The 27,549-nt window shown below is 40.9% G+C and overlaps 1 protein-coding gene across 5 annotated transcripts in view; it reads right to left on the bottom strand.

Annotated features, from left to right (window-relative positions):
* The window catches only part of GRAMD2B (GRAM domain containing 2B), a 123,933-nt gene that overhangs the window by 44,660 nt on the left and 51,724 nt on the right, over positions 1-27,549 (bottom strand). For 3 of the 5 annotated variants that reach the window (XM_021702183.1, XM_021702186.1, XM_021702184.1), the window contains exon 1: positions 25,276-25,571. The exons of the other annotated variants lie outside the window; for them this stretch is intronic. In XM_021702183.1, coding sequence (XP_021557858.1) covers positions 25,276-25,358 — 83 coding nt within the window. In that variant the 5' untranslated portion in view covers positions 25,359-25,571. Of the gene's footprint in view, positions 1-25,275; positions 25,572-27,549 lie in introns of those variants that run through there. 5 annotated transcript variants of the gene reach the window in all.

The raw sequence follows: 27,549 nt of genomic DNA, 5'->3' as shown, positions 1-27,549 counted from the left end.
CTCTGCTCAGCGGAAAGTCTGCTTCTCCCCCTCTCCCTCTGCCCCTCCCCCCACTCATGCTCTCTCTAGCTCTCACAAATAAATAAATAAAAATCTTAAAAAAAAAAAGTGAAATCTAGCTCTTGTTCAGGGAAGGTATTAACATTATGTATTATTATTGAAGAGTAGCAGGAGATGTCATCCCAAAAGATGTGGCTTCGGTGTGTGGACTATTTCGAGCTGTAGGCATTTGAAGGAGAGGAAATGCATGGAGAGGCTTTCTCTGAACTCCCCTTCCCTGCCTAAAGACAGATTCTCCAGAAGGAATTCCCTGGGAGTTTCATCAACCATGAAGGATTGACTCATCACAAAAGAGTAGACTAGAAGTTCACACCACACCCACCCAGATAAACTGTCAGAAAATGTCATACCTCCTGCCTATTCTTCTTCTTCTTTTTTTTTTTTTTTTTAAGATTTTATTTATTTATTTGTCAGAGAGACAGAACACAAGCAGGGGGAGAGGCAGGCAGAGGGAGAAGCAGGCTCCCTGCTGGGCAAGGAGCCCAATGTGGGACTCGATCCCAGGACCCTGGGATCATGCCCTGAGCAGAAGGCAGCCGCTTAACCAACTGAGCCACCCAGGCGTCCCCTGCCTATTCTTCTTCAGGCCCTTCATCTTCCGTAAAAATCACTTACTCTCCCCTGAGAGGCCCACATCCTCCCTCCCCTCTCCCTATAAAGATGGAATTTAATACTGAGTTCTAAAGCCACCTCTTTGAGTTACTCATTTTTCCCTGGGTATCTCCCACATATACATAAGACAAACAAGTTAATAATGTTCTTCTCTTGTGAATCTACCTTTTATCATGGGACTCTCAGCTAAGAACTCAGAAGAGTAGAGGGAAAATTATTTCCCCCCTCTGCAGTACTTAGGGTTAGAATGAACTAAATCATCTCCAGGCACATGCTGGATTTTCTGAGTATCCATATGGGACTTGGAAGAGTTCACATTCCCTGCATTAATCCCCATGGCTGTTACCAGCTTGGCAGTAGGAGGTAACCCTTTGGTATTTCCATGTGCTGGGGTCTCTTTTCTTGAGGGCCTAGCTGATCTGGCTACTCTGGGGAGAAGAAACAGAAATAGCCCTAATCTCAACACCTGGGCCAAATTAGGTCTTCCTGGGGATGAAGGAAAAGAGATTTGCAATTACATGGGTCAACAAGAAGCTGGTTGTCATTGAGAGCAGAATATATCTAAATGGATGAGCCCCCATGACAGTAGGTGGGATTTTGGTGCCACACCTGTATCCTGCTTGCAGCTCATGCTGCACCTGCTTCTCTCCACCCTACCCGCCCACCCAAACCCTGCCTTTCAAAACCCAAGGGATATTCTTGAGAGAAACATGCTGCTCAGCAGACACACATGGTGATGTGACAGCACAGCCACCCATTTCCTTTGGCCCATCAATATTATTTGTCAGTGAGGCCTTGGGCTGTGCTGGTACTTGAGGTCGTCTGGGCTTTCCCATAGATACGCTCATTGGCCTTTGAGAATTTGCAGGGTTAGGTCAGCCCTCCTGGGCACAGGAAAGGGATGGAAAGTAAGCATCTAAAAAGCAAGCAGTATGTGCGTCTGAAACAAAACATGGCCTTCTAGGTGCAAAGATCAGCTTTCTCTCAAAAGTATTCGGTTCTCAGACTTTGTCCCATTATAAATACAGGCCACAAATGCCAGCTGCCTCCTTATCTTTACAAGAAGTTCTTGCCAATTCTTAGAACAAAAACCCTAGAATCCTGTCCATGAAAAAGAGCTTTAATGTAACAGTAATTCCTACCCTCTCCTTGAACAGCTCCAGATACCAAGCTGTCAGGTTATCTTAGAAAGAATGCTGAGGCAATGTCTTTTCTAAGCTGAAGCCTAGCTTGTTTGAAGAGCAGCTACCTGCAGAGTCTTGTTGGCTCAATCATGGCAGATAATGGGAAGCCTGTCTTTTGTAGTATACCTGAAACCCCTTCCCACCATCCCTGCTTGCTCCTCCGACCCCCACCCCATTATGCTCCCCCATATTTCTTTGGAGCAATCTCTGTAAAGGTAAGCCAGAACCGGGAAGGGGGTACTGGAAGGCATCTCTCTCTTTTACTGTTATGAAATAACACCACCAACTCATGAAGTCACTGGTGGCGTCTTCCCACCATAGCTGAGAGAAAGCTGGTTTTACAGAGGGGGCACAGCAGTAGGTGACCAGGTAAAGGGTGTCTTTGGAGACAGAGAAGGAGGAAGATGTGGAAAAGGGTGTGAGCAGGCTCTGAAGCCTCAAAGCTTTTGCCTGGGGGGCCCTGTTTTCTTACTAATTAATGGAAGCTGGGCTTAAGACATGAACACACAGAATGAGACAATACTTAACCAAAACGAGGACAGAGAATACAAATAAAAGCTGAAGCACTTTCCTCTCTTCCGTGACAGATCATTTTGGGTAGGCTTGAGCCATATGGTTTCTGGTAAAATCTGTCTGTGAACTCCATAAATGAGTGGTTCTGAAAGTGGGGCCTAAGCACTTTCTATATCAGAACCACCTGGGAGATAGTGGGTGGCCTGTAAAAATGAACACACTTAAACCTACTAAACCGTTTTTCTTTTTAAAAGAGGGAGGAGGTGGGGGGAGGGGCAGTGGAAGAGGGAGAGAGAGGATCTTAAGCAGGTTCCACACTGAATGTGGAGCCTGCTATGGAGCTCGATCTCACCACCCTAAGATCATGACCTGAGCCGAAATCAAGAGTTGGATGCCTAACCAACTGGGCCACCCAGGTGCCCCTATTTCAAACTGTTTTAAGACTTAAGTCTTATGCCCACTAAAATCTTGGAACTACTGTGGTGAATAGAAACCAAGCCAAAGATTATTAGGCCAAGTGAGAAGCAAACTGGTCAATTTTGATTCTTTCTTGCAGTGATCTTACAATGTGGGCTGGCAAAGAGGGGTAAATTTATCAGCACAAACTAGTACTTCTGGAAAAATAATCCCCATTAGGGCGCCTGGGTGGCTCAGTCAGTTAAGTGTCTGCCTTCGGCTCAGGTCATGATCCCAGGGTCCTGGGATCAAGTCTCGCGTCGGGCTCCCCTTCTCTCTCTCCCTCTGCTGCTCCCCTGCTTGTGTGCTCTCTGTCAAATAAACAAATAAAAATCTTTAAAAAAAAAAAAAAGGAGAAAAAGAAAAAGGAAAAATAGTCCCCATTAATGATGAGTATGTAATGCTACCTTCAGGAATGAAGTTCCAATATTAGTTAAATGCACTATCCAAAATCAAAATACAAACCATGTTTGAATTTTCTTTTGGAGATAAAATTACTAGTGATTTTTGTTTTATTTTTTGCTATGACCTGTGGTGGTCAAGGTTACTACTGTGTGCTTGTTCTAATCACATATGTTAATTTGTTTAAAACATCTTTTAAAAAAAGAAGAAAGAAAAGGGATAACATTGTATTTTGGGACACCAGTTATGCTCAAGGTCTTAAACCAGAGCATATTTCAAGTAAATGTTTAGGGAGGAATTTTACACATGAGGCTCACAGGAAAATCTCTAAGTTTTATAATGCATAAATTTGAATACACCTTGGAAAATACATTTTAAATAGGGTTTTGAATGGTTTGTTTCAAAATTATGAGTGATATAAATATTCAGTTAAAGAAGGTGGTTGGCAATGAGATCAGGAGCTAACAGATTAGATGTGCTAAAGTTAAATCCTAGGGGCGCCTGGGAAGCTCAGTCAGTTGAGCGTCTGCCTTTGGCTCAGGTCATGATCTCCAGGGTCCTAGGATCGAGCCCTGCATCAGGCTCCCTGCTCAGCAGGGAGTCTGCTTCTCCCTCTCCTTCCCCCCACTTGTGCTTGCTCTCCCCTTCTCTTTCTCAAATGAATGAAAAAAAAAATTAAAGAAGGTGGTTGGTGATGAGATCAGGAGCTAACGGATTAGATGTGTTAAAGTTAAATCAATCCTAGAGCTTGAGAATCCATCATGACAAACCACAAGTCTACCTTCTATCATTTAGATTTAGCCTGCATATTCTTACATGCTTATTCTTTCAGAGGAATTTTCGATTCAGTTGTAACGTTGCAGAGTCACTGAAATTCTGTTTGAACTTAAAATTTAAGGAACACACTATCTTTATGATGTTAAGTTTTTCTTTCCTTTCAAAGAAGGTAAACCTCTCCATTAATTAAGTTGTCTCCTGTAGTAGCTATATTATTTTTAACTCCTCTTAAACTTATTTCTGGCTATTTCATATTTCTTGTTGTTTGTACATTTTCTTCCAATTTGTTTTTTAAATTTGTTACTGTTGGTAGGAAGGTAATTGATTTTAAAATATTTTCTGATGACCAGTTAATGTATTGACTACTCTTGTTTCTGATTGTGTTAGTTCACTTGTGTTTAAAAAATGAAGTCAATTTTCACCTCTACTTGGCATACAAAAAGTCCCACCTCCTGTGGGTTAGTCTTGACAGAGCTGCATTTAATGTTCCTTATTGCCTGCATCCTCCAACATATGGACCACTTCCCTTTCCTGGAGAACTTTGAAACTTGGATCCTTCAATGTCCATGTGAATGCCATCTGCCCACTTGGTATTAACTCCATTAAGTCATTGCTCAGATTGCTCCATATAAAAATGCTCTCTCTTGCTGTCTGCCTGTAATCTTCTATCATCCCAGTTCCCGCCCCTCACCACTCCCGCCCAGGTACTTTTTGGCCTCAGATACAGATAACAGTCTTTGATATTCCATGTTCTCCTAAGCTGACCAATGCCTTCTGGACTTATTTCCTGAAGCAGCTCAGACAACCTCTGTGACAGATTCACCCTCAGTTTCCAGGTATGCCAGTCCTTCTGCCAGCATCAACACCACAAGATCAGCTCAACATCAGCCTTTTTACTTTCTCAACCCTAAATGGTGAGCACTGCTGAAGGGGGAAAATTAGCCCTTACTGTGGATTGATGCTGTTGTCACGGGCCCGTTGGCAGCCCTTCGCCATCCTCCCTTCCTATTCCCTCAGCTTGTTTTCTAAACACCCTCCATGCTGCCAAGACCCTAGCCACACACAACCCATCCCTCTGGAAGAAAGGGGCCACATCATGACTTAGTTAGGAAAACAGAAAACTGAAGTATTCACAGGAGTGCAGCCATGTGTGTTCCCCTGATCTACAATGGCGTGTATTTGCATCTACTGCATCTGTGTGTTCCCCCAGTTTCAGAAGACAAGGGCTCTCTCCCAGTGACGTTCAAGCCCATGTTCCCACACCTCTGGGCTCGTTCTATCAGTCCACCTTTGTGGTACATCTTCATCTTTCCCCTCTCTGCTTGCTTTCTGGGAGTTTATGTACAACCTCACAAAGCTCTCTCATTTAAAAACCAATACTGTCGGGGCACCTGGGTGGCTCAGTCGTTAAGCGTCTGCCTTCGGCTCAGGTCATGATCCCAGAGTCCTGGGATTGAGCCCCGCATCGGGCTCCCTGCTCTGTGGGAAGCCTGCTTCTCCCTCTCCCACTCCCCCTGCTTGTGTTCCCTCTCTCGCCGTGTCTCTCTCTGTCAAATAAATAAATAAATCTTTAAAAAAACAAAACAAAAACAACCAATACTGTAAGAAGAGTCCAAGGTGGTGAAGACCCTAGTTTTGTCTGGTCCCAGGAATCCAGCTAGATAGCTATCAAATCATTCTGAACACCTGTGAACTCAACCAGAGATCTAAGGTAAGAACAGATGCACCTCTACAAATAGAAAAATGACCACTGTCTGCAAGAATGACAAGATGGAAAAACTCACCTCAAAAAAGAGAACAAGAGGCACTACTGACTGCCAGGGACCTAATCAGTATGGACATAAGTAAGATGTCGGAACTAGAGTTCAGAATAACGAATATAAAGATACTAGCTGAGCTTGATAAAAGCAGAGAAGATGCTACAGGATCCCTTTCTGGAGAAATAAAAGAACTAAAATCTAATCAAGTCAAAATCAAAAAGGCTATTAATGAGAGGCAATAAAAAATGGAGGCTCTAACTGCTAGGATAAATGAGGCAGAAGAGAGAATTAGTGATATAGAAGACAAAATGATGAAGAATAAAGAAACTGAGAAAAAGACAGATAAACAACTATTGTATCATGAGGGGAACATCTGAGAGATTAGTGATACCATAAAGTGAAACAATTTTAGAATACGTAGGATCCCAGAAGAAGAGGAAGGGGAGAGAGAGAGAGAGAGAGGCAGAAGGTATACTGGAGCAAATTATAGTGGAGAACTTCCCTAATCTGGGGAAGGAAACAGGCATTCAAGTCCAGGAGGCACAGAGAATCCCTCTCAAAATCAATAAAAATAGGTCAACACCTTGACATATAATAGTGAAGCTTGCAAATCTCAGGGACAAACAGAAAATCCTGAAAGCAGCTCAGGACAAGAGGTCTGTAACCTATAAGGGTTGAAACATTAGACTGGCAGCAGACCTACCCACAGAGACCTAGCAGGCCAGAAAGAACTGGCATGATATATTCAGGGTGCTAAATGAGAAAAATATGCAGCCAAGAAAGCTTTATCCAGCAAGGCTGTCTTTCAAAATAGAGAGATAAAAAGCTTCCAAGACAAACAGAAACTGAAAGAATTTGTGATCACTAAACCAGCCCTGCAAGAAATATTAAAGGGGATCCTTTAAGCGAAGAGAGAGCCCAAAAGTAACACAGACCAGAAAGGAACAGAGACAATATACAAAAACAGTGACTTTACAGGTAATACAATGGCAATAAATTCATATATTTCAATAGTTACTCTGAATGTAAGTGGGCTAAATGCCCCAATCAAAAGACATAGGGTATCAGATTGGATAAAAAAGCAAGATCTATCAATATGCTGTCTGCAAGAGACTCATTTTAGACTAAAGACACCTCCAGATTGAAAGCGAGGGGGTGGAAAACCATTTTTCATGCTAATGGACATCAAAAAGAAAAGGGGATAGCAATCCTTACATCAGACAAATTAGATTTTAAACCACAACTGTAATAGGAGATGAGGAAGGACACTATATCATAATTAAAGGGTCCATCCAACAAGAAGATCTAACAATTATAAATATTTATGCCCCTAACATGGAGCAGCCAATTATATACAACAATTAATAACAAAATCAAAGAAACACATTGACAATAAGACGATAAAAGTAGGGGACTTTAACACCCCACTCACTGCAATGGACAGATCATCTAAACAGAAGATCAACAAGGAAACAAGGGCTTTGAATAACACCCTGGACCAGATGGACTTCACAGATATATTCGGAACATTCCATCCCAAAGCAACAGAATACACATTCTTCTAGAGTGCACATGGAACATTCTCCAGAATAGATCACATACTGGGTCACAAATCAGGTCTCAACTGGTACCAAAAGACTGGGAACATTCCCTGCATATTTTCAGACCACAGTGCCTTGAAACTTGAACTCAATCACAAGAGGAAATTTGGAAAGAACTCAAATACATGGAGGTTAAAGAGCATCCTACTAAAGAACGAATGAGTCAACCAGGAAATTAAAGGAGAACTTTAAAAAATCATGGAAACAAATGAAAACGAAAACACAATGGTTCAAAACCTTTGGGATGCAGCAAAGGCGGTCCTAAGAGGGAAGTACTTAGCAATACAAGCCTTTCTCAAGAAACAAGAAAGGTCTCAAATACACAACCTAACTTTACACCTAAAGGAGCTAGAGAAGGAACAGCAAATAAAGCCTAAGCCCAGCAGGAGAGAATTAATAAAGATTAGAGGAGAAATCAATGAAACAGAAACCAAAAGAACAGTAGAACAGATCAACAAAAATAGGAGCTGGTTCTTTTAAAGAATTAATAATATTGATAAACTCCTGGCCAGACTTATCAAAAAGAAAAGAGAAAGGACCCAAATAAATAAAATCATGAATTAAAGGGGAGAGACCACAACCAACACCGAAGAAATACAATCATAAGAACATATTATGAGCAACTATATGGCAACAAATTAGGCAATATGCAAGAAATGGATGCATTCCTAGAGACATATAAACTACCAAAACTGAACCAGGAAGAAATAGAAAATCTGAACAGACCCATAACCAGCAAGGAAATTGAAGCAGTCATCAAAAATCTCCCAACAAACAAGAGTCCAGGGCCGGATGGCTTCCCAAGGGAATTCTACCAAACATTTCAAGAAGAATTAATACCTATTCTTCAGAATCTGTTTCAACACAAAATGGAAGGAAAACTTCCAAACTCATTCTATTAGGCCAGCATTACCTTGATCCCAAAACCAGACAAGGACCCCATCCAATATCCCTGTTGAACATGGATGCCAAAATCCTCACCAAGATACTAGCCAATAGGATCCAACAGTACATTAAAAGGATTATTCACCACGACCAAGTGGGATTTATTCCTGGGCTGCAAGGGTGGTTTAACATTCACAAATCAATCAACATGATAGATCACATTAATAAAAGAAAAGACAGGGTGTCTGTGTGGCTCAGTTGATTAAGTGACTGCCTTCGGCTCAGGTTATGAGCCCGGAGTCCTGGGATCGAGTCCCGCATTGGGCTCCCTGCTCAGCAGGGAGTCTGCTTCCCCCTCTGACCCTACCCCCTCTTGTGCTCTCTCTCTCACACTCTCTCTCAAATAAATAAAAACTAAAATCTTAAAAAAAAAAAAGACAAGAACCATATAATCTCTCAATTGATGCAGAAAAAGCATTTGACAATGTACAGCATCCTTTCTTGATTAAAACTCTTCACGGTGTAGGGATAGAGGGAACATACCTCAATATCACAAAGCCATATACAAAAGACCTGCAGCAAATACCATTCTCAATGGGGAAAAACTGAGAGGCTTTCCCCTAAGGTCAGGAACACAACAGGGATGTCCACTATCACCACTGTTGTTCAACATAGTACTAGAAGTTCTAGCCTCAGCAATCAGACAACAAAAAGAAATAAAAGGTATCCGAATTAGCGAAGAAGAAGTTAAACTCTCACTCTTTGCAGATGACATGATACTCCACCCCAAAATTGCTAGAACTCATACTGGAATTCAGCAATGTGGCAGGATACAAAATCAATGCACAGAAATCAACTGCATTTCCATACGCTAACAATGAGACAGAAGAAAGAGAAATTAAGGAGTCAATCCAATTTACATTTGCACCAAAACCATTAAGATACCTAGGAATAAATCTAACCAGAGGCAAAGGATCTGTACTCAGAAAACTACAGAATACTCATGAAAGAAACTGAGGAAGACACAAAGAAATGGAAACACGTTCCATGCTCATGGATTGGAAGAACAAACATTGTTAAAATGTCTATGCTACCTAGAGCAATCTACACATTCAATGCAATCCCCATCAAAATACCATCAACTTTTTTCACTACATTTGTATCTTTGGGGTAAATACCTAGTAGTGCAATTGCTAGGTCATCACCCAGTTATCCCATGCCACCACCCCTTTCTCCTCCAGCAACCCTCAGTTTGTTTCCTATGATTCACAGTCTCTTATGGTTTGTCTCCCTCTCTGGTTTCCTCTTGTTTTATTTTTGGAATAAAAATCCTAAAATTTGGATACAAATAATCCTAAAATTTGTATAGAATCAGAAAAGACCCCGAAGAGCCAAAGGAATGCTGAAAAAGAAAACCAAAGCTGGTAGCATCACAATTCCGGACTTCAAGCTCTATGACAAAGCTGTCATCATCAAGACAAGATGGTACTGGCACAAAAAAGACACATAGATCAATGGAACAGAATAGAGAGCCCAGAAATGGACCCTCAACTCTATGGTCAACTAATCTTTGATATAGCAGGAAAGAATATCCAATGGAAAAACGACAGTCTCTTCAACAAATGGTGTTGGGAAAGTTGGATAGCCACATGCAAAAGAATGAAACTGGACCATTTCCTTATACCACAAACAAAAATAGACTCAAAATGGATGAAAGACCTCAATGTGAGACAGGAATCCATCAAAATCCTGGAGGAGAACAGAGGCAGCAACCTCTGTGACCTTGGTCTTAGCAACTTCTTGCTAGACACCTCTCCAAAGGCAAGGGAAACAAAGGCAAAAATGAACTACTGGGACTTCATCAAGATAAAAAACTTCTGCACAGCAAAGGAAACATTCGACAAAACCAAAAGACAACCAACAGAGTGGGAGAAGATATTTGCAAATGACATATCAGATAAAGGGCTAGTATCCAAAATCTATAAAGAACTTATCAAACTCAACACCCAAAGAACAAATAATCCAATTAAGAAATGGGCAGAAGACATGAACAGACATTTTTCCAAAGAAAACATTGAAATGGCCAACAGACACATGAAAAAGTGCTCAACATCACTCAGCATCAGGGAAATACAAATCAAAACCAAAATGAGACACCACCTCACACCGGTCAGAATGGCTAAAATTAACAAGTCAGGAAACGACAGATGTTGGCGAGGATGTGGAGAAAGGGGAACCCTCCTACACTGTTGGTGGGAATGCAAGCTGGTGCAGCCACTCTGGAAAACAGTATGGAGGTTCCTCAAAAAGTTGAAAACAGAGCTACCCTATGACCTAGCAATTGCACTACTAGGTATTTACCCCGAAGATACAAATGTAGTGATCCGAAGGGGCACCTGCACCCCAATGTTTATAGCAGCAATGTCCACAATAGCCAAACTATGGAAAGAGCCTAGATGTCCATCAACAGAAGAATGGATAAAAAAGATGCAATGTACATATATATAGACAATGGAATACTACTCAGCCATCAAAAAAAATGAAATCTTGCCATTTGCAATGATGTGAATGGAACTAGAGGGTATTACGCTAAGCTAAATAAGCCAGAGAAAGACAATTATCCTATGATCTCACTCATATGTGTAATTTAAGAAATGAAACAGAGGATCATAGGGGAAGGGAGGGAGAAATAAAACAAGAGGAAACCAGAGAGGGAGACAAACCATAAGAGACTCTGACTCACAGGAAACAAACTGAGGGTTGCTGGAGGAGAGAGGGGTGGAGGCATGCGGTAACTGGGTGATGGACATTAAGGAGGGCATGTGCTATAATGAGCACTGGGTATTATATAAGACTGATGAATCACTGAACTCTACCTCTGAAACTAACACTACACTATATGTTAATTAATTGGATTTAAATTAAAAAAATGGATCTATCACCCATGATGAAGCTGAGATAAAGAAAGGCTCATCTCTGAGCCCATCACTTTAAACCCTCAGCTCCCAATCACAGGTCCTGCTGCTGAATCTACCATGATTCTTAAACACTCACTCTTGGTTGAGCTTCAGTCATGCACAGCTGTGGGGATAAAAGCCCAGTTTTGATCATGTCACTGCTCAAGGACGGTCATTATCTTCCTAATTTTTTCAAAATAAAGTTCTAATGTCTTTGTGTGTGGGGAAAAAACAAAACAAAACAAACCTTGCAATGTATATTAACTAGAATTTAAATTAAAAAAAAATAAATAAAGCACAACACTTTCCTTTGACCTCACTTCCTCCAGTTACCTCCCTCCCCTTCCTTCATTTCTCAGTGGCATCTCTTGAAGCTATAGCCTACCCATGCTGTGTCTGCTTCTTCATTTCCCATTAACCCAATTCACTAAAGTTTGGCCTCCATTTTCAATGCTCCACTAAAATTTCACTGGCAGAGTTCCCTGGTGATCTCTGTATTGCTAAATGCCAAGGGCCCTTCAGGGGTTCTCTTAATGCGGCTATTGGCAGCATCTGCCCTTGCTATGTCTTGAGAGTCTCCTTCCCTTGGTCATTTTTTTCATGATTCTATTTCAAGCATTTAATATTATTATTGCTTTTTTTCTGCTGTGCCATTTATTTTCCATCACCTTTGTGGCCTCTTCTTTTGTCCTTCATTCCAACATAAAATCATTCCTAGGTTCTCTCTTTGGGACTCTACTCTTCTCTCCATTGGAAAATTCCAACCATTCTCATGATTTACTTTATTTACTCAGTCCCCACACTGGGCTACTTTCTCTTCCGCTATTCTCTTAAAAAGAATTTGTACGTATTCTTATTTATCACAATAGATTGAAATTCATATTTAATGTCATAGTAAGATAGTGCTCAAATTATAGAGAAATCTGCTCTAGAGGGCAGGGTCCATGTCTAATACAACTTAATATCCTTATAACATAGTATTGTGAAACTTAATACAGGAAACCTCATGGAAAATGGAGTCAGGAGGCCGGAAGGCGGGGAGCCCAAGTTGTACCACTAGTTGCCCCACTTTGCAGACTCAACAGAAAGAGACAGACCTTGCATTCCCAAAAGGAAAACCTAGAAGATTTTCTCCTGGCCTGGCAACAGCCCAGCCAATGAGAGACTGTCGCCAATCAGCCAACGAAAAGCCACTACGCTTCAAATTCCCAGTTTACACCAATGGCCTTTTTGTTTATAACAGCCCCTCCCAACTTCTCCTTTTTCTCTATAAAGAAGCATTCCTGTCCTTTGTTCTGTGGACCTGCCAGTGGCTTTTGCTATCGCTTGCTCGTCCCAGACTGCAATTCCTCTGCTGTTCCCGAGTAAACCCATTCTGATGGTAAAAATAACTGGTTGTTTTACTTTTAAGATGGACAGCACAGTACCTAACAAGAGTAAGTTCTCAGAATATGTGTGTTAAATTCAACTACTGGTGTAAATGAAAGTACTTTAAAAAATATAAAGTGCTTTTAAATGCTAAAATAATTATTAAGTTGAAGCGGTAAGCAAATATCCCTGACTTCATTTCTGAGGCAAAAGGTCTTTTAACCTTAAATTGTCATCTGTATTCCAGTGCAATATACCATTATTTTCAGACCCAAACTATAGCTGAGAAGCTTGCAATTCTACTGGTAAGAAGTTTGGTCTCCATGTGTGCTATAGGTTTGACATTAAGTTACTTGATTTGACATTTCTACTATGACTGGTCCAGAAGGCATTGTGACCCTGTCAGCTGCAGCCAAAGGGCAAAGCAGGGATGTCTAAATGCAACATGAATGCTGATAAGTATCTACAAATTTGTGAGAGGACAGTTTAGGTATGTTCCAGTGGCAGGTCTGCCTTAACCAGGTGTAAGTTTACCTAGGGAAAGGAAAGAAAAAAATAAAAGAGCACAACACCAAGTAAGAAAGCAAGGATTCTAGTCATACTCAAAAAGCTTTCCTTGGTTTGTTCCAGTCTGATAGAATTCTTTACACAAAGGCTACAGAAGAGTGCAGAGAAGTAGGGCAGTTTCTTCAAAGACTCTTCCTCTTCAGATTGGAAGAAATCTAACAAATCAGGTCATTCAGCTCTCCTTCTTTACAGAGGAGGAAAGTGAAGACCAGAGCGAATGACTTCCCTAAAGTTTCAAAGAATCAGTAGCAGAGCCAAAGCCGGAAGTGAAGAAAGAGAACAAAGCAAGGAAGAGCATTCTAAATGGGGGCTCCAGGTCTGCCCCTAGTCTGCTCTTCCTAGTTCTCCTGGCCCCCACCATTCCAGCCACAGGAGACCTTTATATATGTGTCAAAAACATGATTTTGAACTCTCAAGCAACCTATCTTTGTTCTTCCTTCTGCCTGGAATAACTTTCTCCCTTCAGCTGAGGCCAAATTCTCTACTGCCCCTCAACCATGCTTCAACATCACTTCTTACCTCAGCTCACCTCAAGGAAAACAAATTGCCTACATCTCTGTTCCCATTAGCAGCAGACAACTACTGTGAAATTTTTATCACATGGTATTAGTTATATGTGTGTGCGCCCATATCCCCACTCTCCTCTCCCCAGCCTGTGAGCTCCTGAGTCCAGTGCACACATGTCCTTTAGCCTAGTATGCCCAGCAGAGAGTAAGCAGTAGGGAAATGTCTGTTGAATTCCAGTGGATTACAGAAGAGTGGAGACAAAGCACATACAAGTTACCAAACACTACAGCACTAAAATCAGATCTCAGATAAAACTGCTATGCTAATAAACCCATTTGGACCAAAAATTGGGAACAAGAAAAGATGCTTATCTTTAATGCTCTAGGACTTAATGCTCTTTATCTTTATTTTATCTTTAATGCTCTAGGACTTAACAGGTAGTAGTAGATCAATCATCTCACAGATATTAACTAACAGGGGACACTTGGACAAAAGTGGAAAGTTTCATGCTGAGAACTGATAGCCATCCTGTGGAAAAGTCAGGAGTGATGCCTTGCATACGTGAAAAAAGTCCATCTGGTGTAAAGTTCTGATATGGAGAGAGGGCCTGAAAAAATGTAATTAGCATACATATTCCCTTAATCTGTAATGAAGGACAAGATAATACAAGAAGATTGTGACAGCTGAATTTCACTTACTTTAAACTAAACTCAGGGCAAGTTTTTCACAAATTGTTTTCCCTAATACATAGGGAATACACTTCAATGAAAAGATATCACATGTTACATTTGCATACTCAATGTATTTTTTTAATGCTTATGATATGTCTAACACCTACCTGGGTATATTATAAACACTGAAAAATGATTTTAGGACAGAATAAAAACTGCAACATTTTCCTGTTTTCATAATGAGGTTACAAAGTAATAACCTGAAATTGGACATATAGAAACTAGTTTGTAAATATCACTAGAAACTCGGTCTTATTATTTTATAGTCACAACTTGGTTTTGGATCAAAAATGATCCTATCCAAGAGTGGTTTAAAGGTATTTAATTTATTCTTATCCACCGTATTCACCATATTTGGCTTCAGGTTGTTTCCAGAAATTGAATTTATTCCCAAAGGACGAGGATTTGCCAACCTTATGACTATTCAAAGAATGGGTTCCAGGCTTTGAAAGTAACTCTGTAAGAAGAGTTTCAAAAAGGTTTTGTGCAATTGCAGCATTTTTGGAAAAGTTCTTGGGTTCCTTTGGTGACTACTTTTAAAGAGACAACATTCACATGTTTTTATAACAAAGCAGTCACATTACTTTGTAGAAACACTCTGTGCTTATGCAAAGAAGAACCCAACCAAAGTTTTTAAAAACTGGAATCTATGAATAACTGTCGTACAAATCACAGTATAAAGCTGAAACTGCTATGATTAAGTTCCCTGTGGTCAGGTCTGAGCAGAAGGAGCCAGAGAGTCAGACCTGTGTCTGACAACACACAGAGAAAGTCCCAGTGCCCCAAAGTTAGCTAAAGGTGCTCCCTCTACCCTGTCCTCTACATAACATTAGAAATCCTTTCAATGTTAGAAGTGTTGAATGGAAAGGAATCTTGGTTTATAGTTGAGGAAACAGACCAATCAAAGCTAAGAGATCTACTCAGGGATCAGAGACACTTTATGGAGGTACTCTGCCTTCTGTGTCTTTACCCTCCTAAATCTACTGAGGTTGTTTGTGTAAGTAACGATCTTGAGGGGCTGGTTCAGATTAGAATGCTTGGGCATTTGAATTTTGGCTTCAACACTTCACAAGCTGTTATGATCCTGGGCAAGTCGCTGAGTCTCTATTAGGCATAAAATTGTGATGAGAACTGTACCTACCTCATTGCATGTATATATGTAAAAGCACTCTGAATGGTGTCTAGTACATAACAGTGATATCACACCTCATCTAAGCTTTAATATATTTTCTGAAGCTACCTTGTCTCTTCTTTGAAAAAAAAGATCTGATCTCAAAATATTCCTTTCCTCTGCTCTTATTTTCCCTATGGGCAAAGGCCTTATATTCTTCAACTGGGGACTGCCATGACACCCAACATGGTGCCCAACATACAGAATTACTTAGTCAATGTCAGCTGAGTACATGAGCAAATCTTTCTGGTCATTCTCAGTTATTAAATATTGCCCTTCTCCCAGTTCATATGCCACTGATTATTCTCTCATTTCAGGTATTGATGAAAAGTCTGATCTTCTGTGATTTTAGTATCAGATTTCTACAAAGGTGTTGTGATTCTTTGTAAAATTTTCAGAAAAGATTCTGATCAAATAAAAAACAAATGTAAGAAATCTACCAACTTCCTGTGAAAACTAGTTTATATACTACGGAACTTTATTATAAGAGGAAAGGAAAATATTCTTGATGTTAAGCTCTCAGAAGACCACATTATATGTTATGTAGCATAAAATTTAAGTTGTTAGGATCAAATGAGGTGCTATTTTCCAAAGAATTATAGAAACAATACTGTGATAATAAAAGCTGTCATGATGAATTAGTTTTTCATCACTGTTAACCTATGGCAACTCAACTCGCAATACACCCTTTATAGCACTACATCCTAGGGGTTTCAAAATAATTTGTATGGGACGCCTGGGTAGCTCAGTCATTAAGCATCTGCCTTCAGCTCAGGTCATGATCCCAGGGTCCTGGGATCGAGCCCTGCATTGGGCTCCCTGCTCAGTGGGAAGCCTGCTTCTCCCTCTCCCAGTCCCTCTGCTTGCGTTCCCTCTCTCGCTGTGTCTCTGTCAAATAAATAAATAAAATCTTAAAAAAAATTAATTTGTAGGATCCCAAGATCACTGTCTTTCAGGTAATAATCCTTAATAGTAAATGACACAAAATTTAGCCAATTTCTAAGGTTCTTCCCAGTTTTTAACTCACTGCATAAGATGGAAGACATAATTCAAAAAATCTAGAAGATAACAAAAATGGGTATAATAATAAACCTGATATATAGGGACTTAAAGAAAACAACATTTATACACAGCTCAGTATTTCCATGAGGGAAGAAGAGGCATGTCTGCTCCCCATCACAGTGCCAGAGACTTCACCAACAGGCTACCGAACAGCATATGTAGAGAAGACAAGAAACATCTGCTAGGAAACAAATGGAAGATCGCACACATTAATGGTAAATTAACTTTTTTTTTTCTCTTTTCCATGTAACTTGATATCCCTCCTGAGTTTTTCTGACTTTCTTCGCTCCTCATCTCCTTACTCATTGTCGCCACCTTCACATTTCCATTTCTCCGCTCCATTACTTCTTTTTTAAACCCATCTCATCACTACTGTGACCTCCATCTAGTTGTTCACATGGCAGCCCAGGTATTGCTACCTCATGTCATCAGGGGCCTGTCTAGGGTCCCTCATTTAGGAGAGGGGAACAGAAGAGATGAGAAAATGAACTGATAACTGGAGGATGGTGCAGTCAGAAATCTGACCCTCCACTTAATGCCACGTTCCTAAGGTCCACTCAAGAAAGTCGTGTTCTGATGGGATTTATTTATCCTTCAATGCTAAAACCGAGAAGGCCACTTTACTGGTAGATGACTATTTTGCAAAGAAGTTTGAGAAAACAGTGCTTTATGAGAATACCGTCTGCCATTTACTGAGCTCTCCTACGGTATGCTGTCCAAGTAGAGTATGATCACTCGTAATGCTCCCACAGTCTTTCGTTTTACCAAGTCCAACATACTTACATGCATACTGGGAGGTGGATATTCTAAAACAAATCAAACCAACAAAAAACTTGATTCTGGCCATAAGTGCCAACAGCAAAAGTACAAAACAAGAACCTCAGCAAGTGGTTACCTTTGAGACAAGGACGTGAACATGGGAGACAGAAATAAAGCTCTCATTTTTCATTTTGTACACAGCTTACATTGTTTTATTTTTCTAACCTTATACACATATTGCTTTAAAATAGGTCAACCCAGATGGGGGAGATTATGGTCCGATTTTTAAATTTCTTCTTTATATTATTCTGTCATTAAAAAACAGTGATAAATGTTACATGCAAAATTTTAAGAGGTTGTAAAAAAAATGTACCCAAGTATGACAGCCAGAGTTATCTTTGTTAACATTGTAACATCTGTGCACATCTTCGATAACACTGCAGTTTGGAGGAGTTTTCAAAATTTTAAGTATGAATGTTGCTTAGTCAGCAATCAACAGATATTCATTATGTTACAAAGTATAAGCCACCCATCTACATTTAAAGTGCTTACAATCTTGTTTCCCTGCACTGTGAAAGCATTTTCTCTTAAATCTACACCATGGGCCCTCACACATTGCTAGGAGAAACATCGGATGGTATAGCTGCTTTGGAAAAACTCTGCCAGTTCCTCCAAAAGTTAAACACAGAATTACGATATGACCCAGGAATTCCACTTCTAGGTATATACTCAAGAGAATTAATAGCGTATGTCCACACAAAGGCTTGCATGCAAATATTCATAGCATTATTCATAATAACCAACAAGTGGAGACACGCTAAATGTTCATGAACAAATGAAGAGACAGACAAAATGTGGTATATCCATATAGCGGAATACTATTCAGCAATAAAAAGGAATGAACTGCTGACATGCTACTTCACAGACGAACTTCAAAAACCCAATGTTAAGTGAAGGAAGGCAGATACAAGAAACCAGGTATTGGGGCACCTGGGTGGCTCAGTCAGTTAAACATCTGCCTTCGGCTCAGGTCATGATCTCAGGGTCCTGGGGTCGAGCCCCACAGGCTCCCTGCTCCGTGGGGAGCCTGCTTCTCCCTCTCACTCACACACACACACTCTCTCTCTCAAATAAATAAATAATTAAATAGATAGGTAGATAAATCTTAAAAAAAAAAAAGAACATATTATATGATTCCATTTATATGAAATGCCCAGAAAAGGCAAATTTGTAGAAACAGAAAGTAGACAAGTGGTTACCTGGGGTTGGGTGGGAATGAGGATTAAATATAAATGGGTGTAAGGAATCTTATTGGGGGGGAGGTGAAAATGTTCTAAAACCAGGTATGCCAATGGCACACCACTCAGTAACGTTACTGAATTGTACACTGGAAATGCGTAAATTTTATATGTTATATATATCTCAGTGAACTTGTTAAAAATAATCTGCCTCTTGAGACATCATGTCCCATCCTGAATGGGACAGAATGACCAATGACAGCACACAAATTAGTCTCCCTTATGGAATGCAGTTTAAGTTGGTTCGGCTTCTCTGCTAGGAGTAAATAATCAAATAGAAGTTCAGATAAAAACACCTGCTTTCCTTTAAGGAGAAAGAACAGTCATTAAAGTGACTGTGGAGGAATCTCTCTCGAGGACCTCTGCTTTACACCATTTGAAAATGTGTGAAATACCTAGAGCTGAGCATTTAAAGAATTAGAAAGATGGTGAGGGAGAGTTCTACTGGAGTGTAGCAAATGAAAAACAATCAGCAGTTTAAAGATGAGGAGCCATGAGATAAAACTCAGTGCCAGGAAGCAGGATGTGAAAATCAATGGCTCATAGATAACAGTCCTGGACCACAGATGGGATAACACCAAAGCAGTAAGCAATATTTAAATAAGCTGGTAGGTCACTAAACAGTTACAATAGGAGATCCTCTTGGCATAAACTAAAAACCAAGGTGCCATGTTGGTTTCATGGAAATGCCTGGGTACCGTCCCGAGTATCCTCAAGGTCTAGCTGATGTAACAGAGGCTCACTGACTACAACACGGAGGGCATGCGACTGTCAGAATCAGGCCTGTTGAATTTTGACTAATTTAATTACCTTTTATGTCAGCCTCCGTCCCCCACCCCCCACTCCACAGCAAGTCCCAGACCTTCAACAGCGAAGGTGAACAGAGCTACCGTTATTGAGAGCTCACGATGTCAGGCACTAGGTGGTGAATTTCTTACATTTCTCATTTAAACATGAAAGCAAGCATCTACGAAACAGCTGACTTAAGTATTCCCCTTTACAGATGACGAAAGGGAGACTTAGTGGTGTTAAGTAACTGGCCAGGGTCACACTTCAGGAGACAGGAAAGTTAGATTTCAAATCCTTGTTTCCTAGAGTCTTTTTTTTTTTGGCATCAGTTTAAAAAAAATTTTTTTTTTAAATTGTGATACATGTGTGGGTTGCACTAGGATTTTTTAAAAAAATCATTGCTCTAGGGGCGCCTGGGTGGCTCAGTTGGTTAAGCGACTGCCTTCGGCTCAGGTCATGATCCTGGAGTCCCTAGATCGAGTCCCGCATCGGGCTCCCTGCTCGGCAGGGAGTCTGCTTCTCCCTCTGACCCTCCCCCCCTCATGTGCTTGCTCTCTCTCATTCTCTCTCTCTCAAATAAATAAATAAAATCTTTAAAAAAAAAAAAGTCATTGCTCTATTTTTTTATTGTAAAGTAGGTCCGAGCCTGCATTCACAACATCTTTATGACCTACCTTAAATCAGCGATTTCCTAGGATAGTACCCTCTAGCTAGAGGACTGATTTGATTCATTAAACTCCTTTTCAAAAACATTTTAGATAAGCACACTATTTAATTTTTCTCCATCTTTTCAAACTCTTCCAATTGTTTCACTTTAATAAAATTTTAATAGTTTCTAACGTTACAATTTTTTCTTCCTATTCCAAAGTTTCTATTAAAAAGTACACCGGATAACCTGTCAGAACTGGTGACCTAGAAATTAGAATTTTAGAAAAATGTGGACATACCCACACATACACACTCGTAAAGATAGATAATATGTGGGTAATATACAATATGGAGATTTTCTTCCTAAATGAGCACTTTGGAAGTTTGGAATTAAGCAAGCACTAAGAAATCAAGCTATCCTCAAACATTATTTGTCTTTGCTCCTCTTGTCTCCAATGCAAGACCAATTCTTAACTTCAACCCTTACTGTGTTTGCATGATAAATGCTTTCACGGTCACTTAGTTTTATTTGAATTCACTAATGTCAAACATGTCCCTAAAATCATTATTTCTTCTTGCTAATACAAGAGAGTTTCCTTTTAAGGTAAATGTTTATGTTGTCTACATCCATCCTCTCTTTCTCCATATATATCGAGTTGAATAAATGTCTAGAATTCTTACGTCTCAAATTATTAAAGTATGTTAAAAATGAAAATTTCATTATAAATATGTTACATGTGATAAAATTCATTATTTGAAATATGAATCAAGATAACTTTTGTCCAGAAATATATCAGTCATTTTAGATACTTTTTGCAATTCACTGAAAATAACTTAGCTATTAATAAATCAGATCCACAAGAGAGTTTATGAAATAAAAGTGTATCTCAGAAAATGTGTGTCAAAAAAGTTAGGGTTTGGGGCGCCTGGGTGGCTCAGTTGATTAAGCAACTGCCTTCGGCTCAAGTCATGATCCTGGAGTCCCGGCGTCGAGTCCCGCATCAGGCTCCCTGCTCAGCAGGGAGTCTGCTTTTCCCTCTGACCCTCCTCCCTCTCATGCTCTCTGTCTCTCATTCTCTCTCTCTCAAATAAATAAAACTTAAAAAAAAAAAAAAAAAGGGTTTGTTAGAAATGTCTATATATGGGGAACATAACATTCAGAATGAAAAAAGTACTGAAAGGGGAAAACTAGGATCTCAAAAGGAAATATACAGCTAAATTAACAGTTCTTGGTAAGGAAGGGAGTATTTTTAAATCAAATATGCATTTTGGTGATGAGTAAATGGGCAGCCTCACCTCACTGCTAACATAAAGATGAATAACTAAGTCAAAATTCTCGGGCAAAGTCAATGTATCTAAAAATTCAAAATGCTATTGATAGAAAATTTGATTAAGAAATTCTAAAAGAGTAACATTTCCCCGGAGATAGTCAAGCGGAATGTCAGCTCTAAGTATATTATATACCTTCATTAGGGGGCTGGGGTCTCAGCCTCCCTTGCTCACCAACAGATGGTTATCGGAAGAGATTATTCATTGGGCCCTCTGAGAAATTCAGTAAGAAAAAATGTGATCAGAGTCTGCAATCAATTTAAGGTTAACTAATATACTCTGGACTAGTGTGTGAGTTCATATCTGTTAACAACTTAAAACAGTACTTTGTACATAATAAATGTTCAATAAACATTACTGTTAATTAACAGCAATAATAGTGGCAGCTACATTCTCTGGGATAGATCACAAACATGCAAGGTGAGCCCAGATAAAGAAGAGCTAAGTATGGCCAGTGACAAGAAAAGGCTTTAAAGGAAGGGAATTTTGAGTTGATCTGTAGAAGTATACTGAGACAAAGAAGAGAGGGAATTGCTTGAGCAAAGGAATAGAGGTGAGAAGGAGAGAATGAAGGGAACCTTACTCAGAAGTACATTTGGCATACCTGTTCCTTATTCTTCTGCGTCCTAACCTCCTAAGTAGAGGGCCGCTAGTGCAAGTGTTTAGCTATAAAAGATGTGCATGCTAATATTAGGATTGAGGTTGAAATGGTCTACGTGTGCTCAGATCATGAAAGGTCTGAACTTCTTGGCAGAGGAGAGGAGGTCAGGAGGGCCATCATAGATTGTGGAGTACAGTAGGAATAAAGTATTCAAGTTCAGGCTCTAGAGCAAGCAGTCCTGGCCTTGAATTTGAGCTGTCCTCTATTCACTGGGTCTCTGCCTAGTTGCTTAACTTCTCAGACCTTCCATGTTCTTATTTGTAAAATGGAGATGACAGTATCTGCCTAATCGTGTACGAAAATGAACGTTAAGTGTTGAGCACACTGCCTTTCAGTAAAGCGAGGATTCTCAGTAAAGGCCAGCTATTATTCATTACGAGTGGGGGTTCTAGGTGATGAGGGCTGTGTAGGAAGAGCAAGCCATTCTAACACTCGAGAAGAAAACGTCCATCGGGACACTCGGACTCCCAACGACTCTGAGCTTAGTGATAATTAATCTAAGTTACAAAGTTCAAAACAAAGAAGTTAGACTGGGTTTCTAAGCATCAAAATTGTGCTCCTCAAATGATTTTGAACATGCAATTATCACAATACATATAACACTGATAATGTATCTACCTCCCTCTTAAAATCACTCTTATTCTGTTACCAAAGCAAGAGTTCAAAAGCTCAGGAAGTAGAGAGTGTCTAAAGTCTTCGATTGACTCAGAAGTGACTTTAGCAGGCCTGCAAATTACCACTTTGTAACAAACAAAACAAACAAAATCTCCATAAACCAAGAAAAATTTATTAAAGACTGCCAAATGGGCAAACATCCTAACTGTGGAGAAGATTCAGTTATAAGCCAAACTTTTTATAGTGGTACCTTGTTTATGGGTTTAATATGGCCATGGGCACCAATGTCCTCTGACCTGCAGTAACAGATATATACAGATACAGATCTATCTATCCATATATGTATGCCTCTCCTCAACACAGCTCTTGGGTTCCATAAGGGCAGATAACCACATCACCTTCATTCTGTATTCCCCACCATTATGGAGCCCATAGTAGGTATTCCAATATTAGTTGAACTAAAATGAATTTGTCAAACTAGGTGTTCCAAACGAAGGTCTGGCTCTTTGGGGTCTTCCGCTTCAATATGGTTATGATTATCTCCTATAAAATTATTTTGCCAGCATCTGAAGAGTTTTAAGTTAAGAGAATTCATCTAAACAGGTAACAGACTTTCTCCATCTACTAAAACGTGATCTCCTTAACTGAGCAGACTATTGGGAATGTGAAGATGTAAAAACCTAGGAGCTGTTGGGTGTACTTGACTCATTCTGCTTTGTGTAACTGGAACGTAACACTGCCTGGGGCTGACTTCTGGACTAGGGGTTCACAGTCCTGGGCTCCAGCGTTGTTTGTGCCCCTTAACACTCCTGTCACCTCAAACATCTATCAAGGGCTGCTTTAGAATGCCACAATACCTCTTTTTAAGAGAAGATTATAAAAGAATGATTAAGTGCAAAGGGGAGAGATGTCCTTTGCTAGTTTACCTTTTTCTTGGGCTTGAATGATTAGAATAGTTAGGATTTTATTTTGGGCTAAGAAAACAAAAACATTTTGTGAGGGTTATACCTATGGGATTTTTTTCCTCAATCATGTGTTATCTATCATTGAAGAGGAAAGAGTATCAGCTTAAGTTGACAAAGCTTGAGGGGCAGAAGAAAGGGTAGCCAAGGAAAGCAGACACTGGAAGAGAAAATGACCAAAGCCTCTGAAATAATAAATCAAAGCAGCTAATGAAAGCTAGTCTTCTTCCCGATGGACTCTGAAAAACAAACTGAGGGTTCTAGAGGGGAGGGGGGTGGGAGGATGGGTTAGCCTGGTAATGGGTATTGGGGAGGGCACATTCTGCATGGAGCACTGGGTGTTATGCACAAACAATGAATCATGGAACACTACATCTAAAACTAATGATGTAATGTATGGGGATTAACATAAGAATTAAAAAAAAAAAAAAAAAGCTAGTCTTCTTCCAAAACTTCAGCCCAAACTCTGATACACAGATGGAAGATGCTTTTATAAACACCAGTCTTCAAGTGGAACCAGGCTGTGTCATAAAAAATGAGTACATGTTGAAATGAAGCAGATAGAATTTTAACTATTTTTTAGGTACCCCAACAGGTTGGTACCAAAAAAAAAAAAAAATTGGGCTTATTTACTCATCTTAACAATTTATATATTTATCTTAGTACCACTTAAAGTTACAGTATATAGAAAAGAAGCGAATACCAAAAGATTCTTTTCCTGTTTCAAACAAGAATGTTTGGGAATAACAATCATGGAAATACTACTTTTGGATTAAAAAAAAGTAGTACAGGGGAAGATAAATAAGTTTTATTACAGGAAGCTAATCCTTGTGATCCAAATATTTCAGTTTTCAGTTTCCGAAACCAGTTTATAGGCCCAACAATGTGCAAATCTTATTATGAACATGAATCTGTTAAGAGGATAGTCACAACCCAATATTTGAAGTGTTTGATATTATTATATATTCATTGTGCTCCCCCACCCCACTCCTAAACCCTCTCTCTCTCTCTCAAAAAAAAAGAAAAAAAAAGTTTAACAACTTTGTATCAAGTTCCCAAGCAAAGTCAGTCTTTAAGGGGAAAGATAAATCATATTTCATGTTTTCCACCACTTTTCCCCTCTCTTGAGGGGAAACAGTGAAGGGATGGGAGAAAGACACCCTGAAGCTCTGAACCAAATGACAAAACACCCATCACCGTGAAGGTAACGACCAGATGACATCTAGGTGGCAACTTCATCTTCACACACGTCACGAAGAAGTAGGGCAACAGAAATAAACCTTAGCGCTGTTTCCTGACCTGCTTCAGAGATCTGATCGCCTGCCCCAGGCCTCCCTTGGGAATGATAAAGCTCCAATCCTTCACATCCCCACCGGACTGCAAGCTGCAGTACATTCCTAAAGGGCTGCCGTGCCTTTTCCTCTAACACAGCAACGGAGAGAAGGAGTAAAAAAAAAAAAGCGACCGGGCGCCCCCGAAAGAATTCCAGCCACAGGGCCGTCTGTCCACGCTCAAGACCCACTCCAAACCAGTCCCTGGCAGAGACGTTTGGGCTGCGCGCTCTCGGCCGCCGGGGCTGGGTCCCTGCGGAGAATACTTACTGGGCTGCGCCAACTTTGCTCTCTCTCTTCGCGAGCACTTTGGCAGGCTTTGTGTCTTCCACATCTTGCTGGAGTTCGGTCATCGGGGCCGCGTGCGGAGGGCACCTTCAGGCGTCCCCCACCCAGCGGCTGCCAGCGCCCGGCGCGCAGGCCCTGCGAACCGCGCCTTCCCCGCTCCTTCCCCGCGCGCTCAGGCGCTCGGCGCATCCAGGTCGGCCCGGCGCGGCGCGGCGCGGCCCGGTGGGGCCGCCAACCTGGACACGTCCGGCCGGCGGCGATTGGTCGGCGCCGGCGTGCGAGTGGGGAGGGAAGGGGCGGGCCGAAGCCAAGTGACGGGCTCCCGCCCCAACCCGGGAGGCCCCGGCCGCGTGCGAGGAAACCTGTTGAACTAGTCTGGCTCGGGGAAGGAAGCTAATTGGCCATGCAGGTGAAACAGTGGCCTAACTAGGCTCCGTAGATTTAGCCTCCTGGTAAGTGGGGCTGTTTGCCCTCCCCGACTGTAACCGGGGCGGGGGGGGGGGGGTGTGTGTTTGAGAAACGGGCGGCCTGGCTGCAGCGCCAGGAAATGGTTACGACTGAGCGAGGCGCTCTCTCACACTGATGCGCTGTGTGGGCTGGCCTGGGGCCCGGCCTAAATGATTCAAACAGGATGTTGCCTCATTGGAGACTGCTCCGTCGGGGCTTCAACAATAGGTCGCGAGACGTGGTTGTCGCTAGTGGTTGTCTGGTTAACCCTTCCCCAGGCGGGGGCGGGGGCGGGGTGGGGGTGGGGAGGCGTTCATCACAACCTCCTTAGCCGCTCAGCACGGACTGCGCCCCCGCCCAGGGACGTGAATGCCTCTTCTTCCATCTGTTGGATGAGGTTTGGACGTGGTGAGGCCGTCTGAAGTTTTGCATTTCAAACATCATTTATCTCACAGATTTTTGAGAGCTACCACGTTCCAGGTATCATTCTAAGCATGCCCTTATTATACCAAGTAAAGTATGTGTTGGTGGTTTTTTACTTCTCTACAGAGTAGTTGAGAATAAGAGTAGTGTAAAACCTACTTGTTGGAAGCCCGCATTTACTTTAAAACAATGACAAGTGGCAACAGTAGCTCATGACGTGGCTGGGGGAAAAAAAATCACTTACTCTGCTCTGGCTGGGACTGCAAGTCCTTCGTTTTTCTTTTAAAATTGATTGTAGATTTCAGAATAAGTACAAAGACTACAGAATCATAGTGTTTACGTGTGTATATGTATATGTGTGTATGTATGGTGTGTGTAAAAGAAAACACCAACCCTTTCAGATAATTGCATACATTTTGGGGATCGATTCCCGTCCAAAGCTTTCTTTTTCCCTCTGCATTTAGTAGCTATGTGATTAGGCTGAGAGAACAAAAGCATCTTTTTGTAGCCTGCCTGCTCCAAAATTGATTCTCTTGACACTTGAAAAATAAAAGTAAAAGAAAATTGTTTATGTAAATTCCATGAGAGTTGGCCTGGTAGGTTGTGCGTGCTCTCTCTCTCTCTCTGCCTACCCCCTATTTTTTTAAAAAGATTTATTTATTGACACAAATGCACCCCAATGTATGTAGCAGCAATGGCCACAATAGCCAAATATGGAAAGAGCCCAAATGTCCATCTACAGGTGAATGGATAAAGAAGAGGGGGTGTATACATATAAACAAGGGAATATTACTCAGCCATCAAAAAGAATGAAATCTTGCCATTTGCAATGACATGGATGGAACAAGAGGGTATTATGCCAAGTGAAATAAGTCAGTCAGAGAAGGACAAATACCATAGGATTTCACTCATATGTGGAATTTAAGAAACAAAACATGAACATAGGGGAAGGGAAGGAAAAATAAAATAAGACAAAATCAGAGAGGGAGACAAACCGTACGAGACTCTTAACTGTAGAAAACAAATTGAGGGTTGCTGGAGGGGAGGTGGGTGGGGGGATGGGGTCACTGGGGGATGGGCATCAGGGAGGGCACTTGATGTAATGAGGACTGGGTGTTATATGCAACTGATGAATTACTAAACTACCTCTGAAACTAATAATACACTATAGGTTAATTAATTGATTTTAAATTAAAGAAGATGTTAGTTGAAAAAAGGATTTATTTATTTGTTTTGGTGGGGGGGGAGAGAGAGAGAGGGAGGGCAGGAGTGGGAGGGGCAGAGGGAAAGGGGTAAAGAATCTCAAGCAGACTCCTGGCTCGGCATGGAGCTGGAGGCAGGGCTGAATCTCACCATCCTGAGATCACTACCTGAGGGGAAACCAAG

The sequence above is a fragment of the Neomonachus schauinslandi genome, chromosome 7, assembly GCF_002201575.2.
Source record: "Neomonachus schauinslandi chromosome 7, ASM220157v2, whole genome shotgun sequence".
Classification (NCBI taxonomy): domain Eukaryota; kingdom Metazoa; phylum Chordata; class Mammalia; order Carnivora; family Phocidae; genus Neomonachus; species Neomonachus schauinslandi.
Note: the sequence above shows the minus strand (reverse complement) of the source record. Positions and strands in the feature narration are given on the sequence as shown.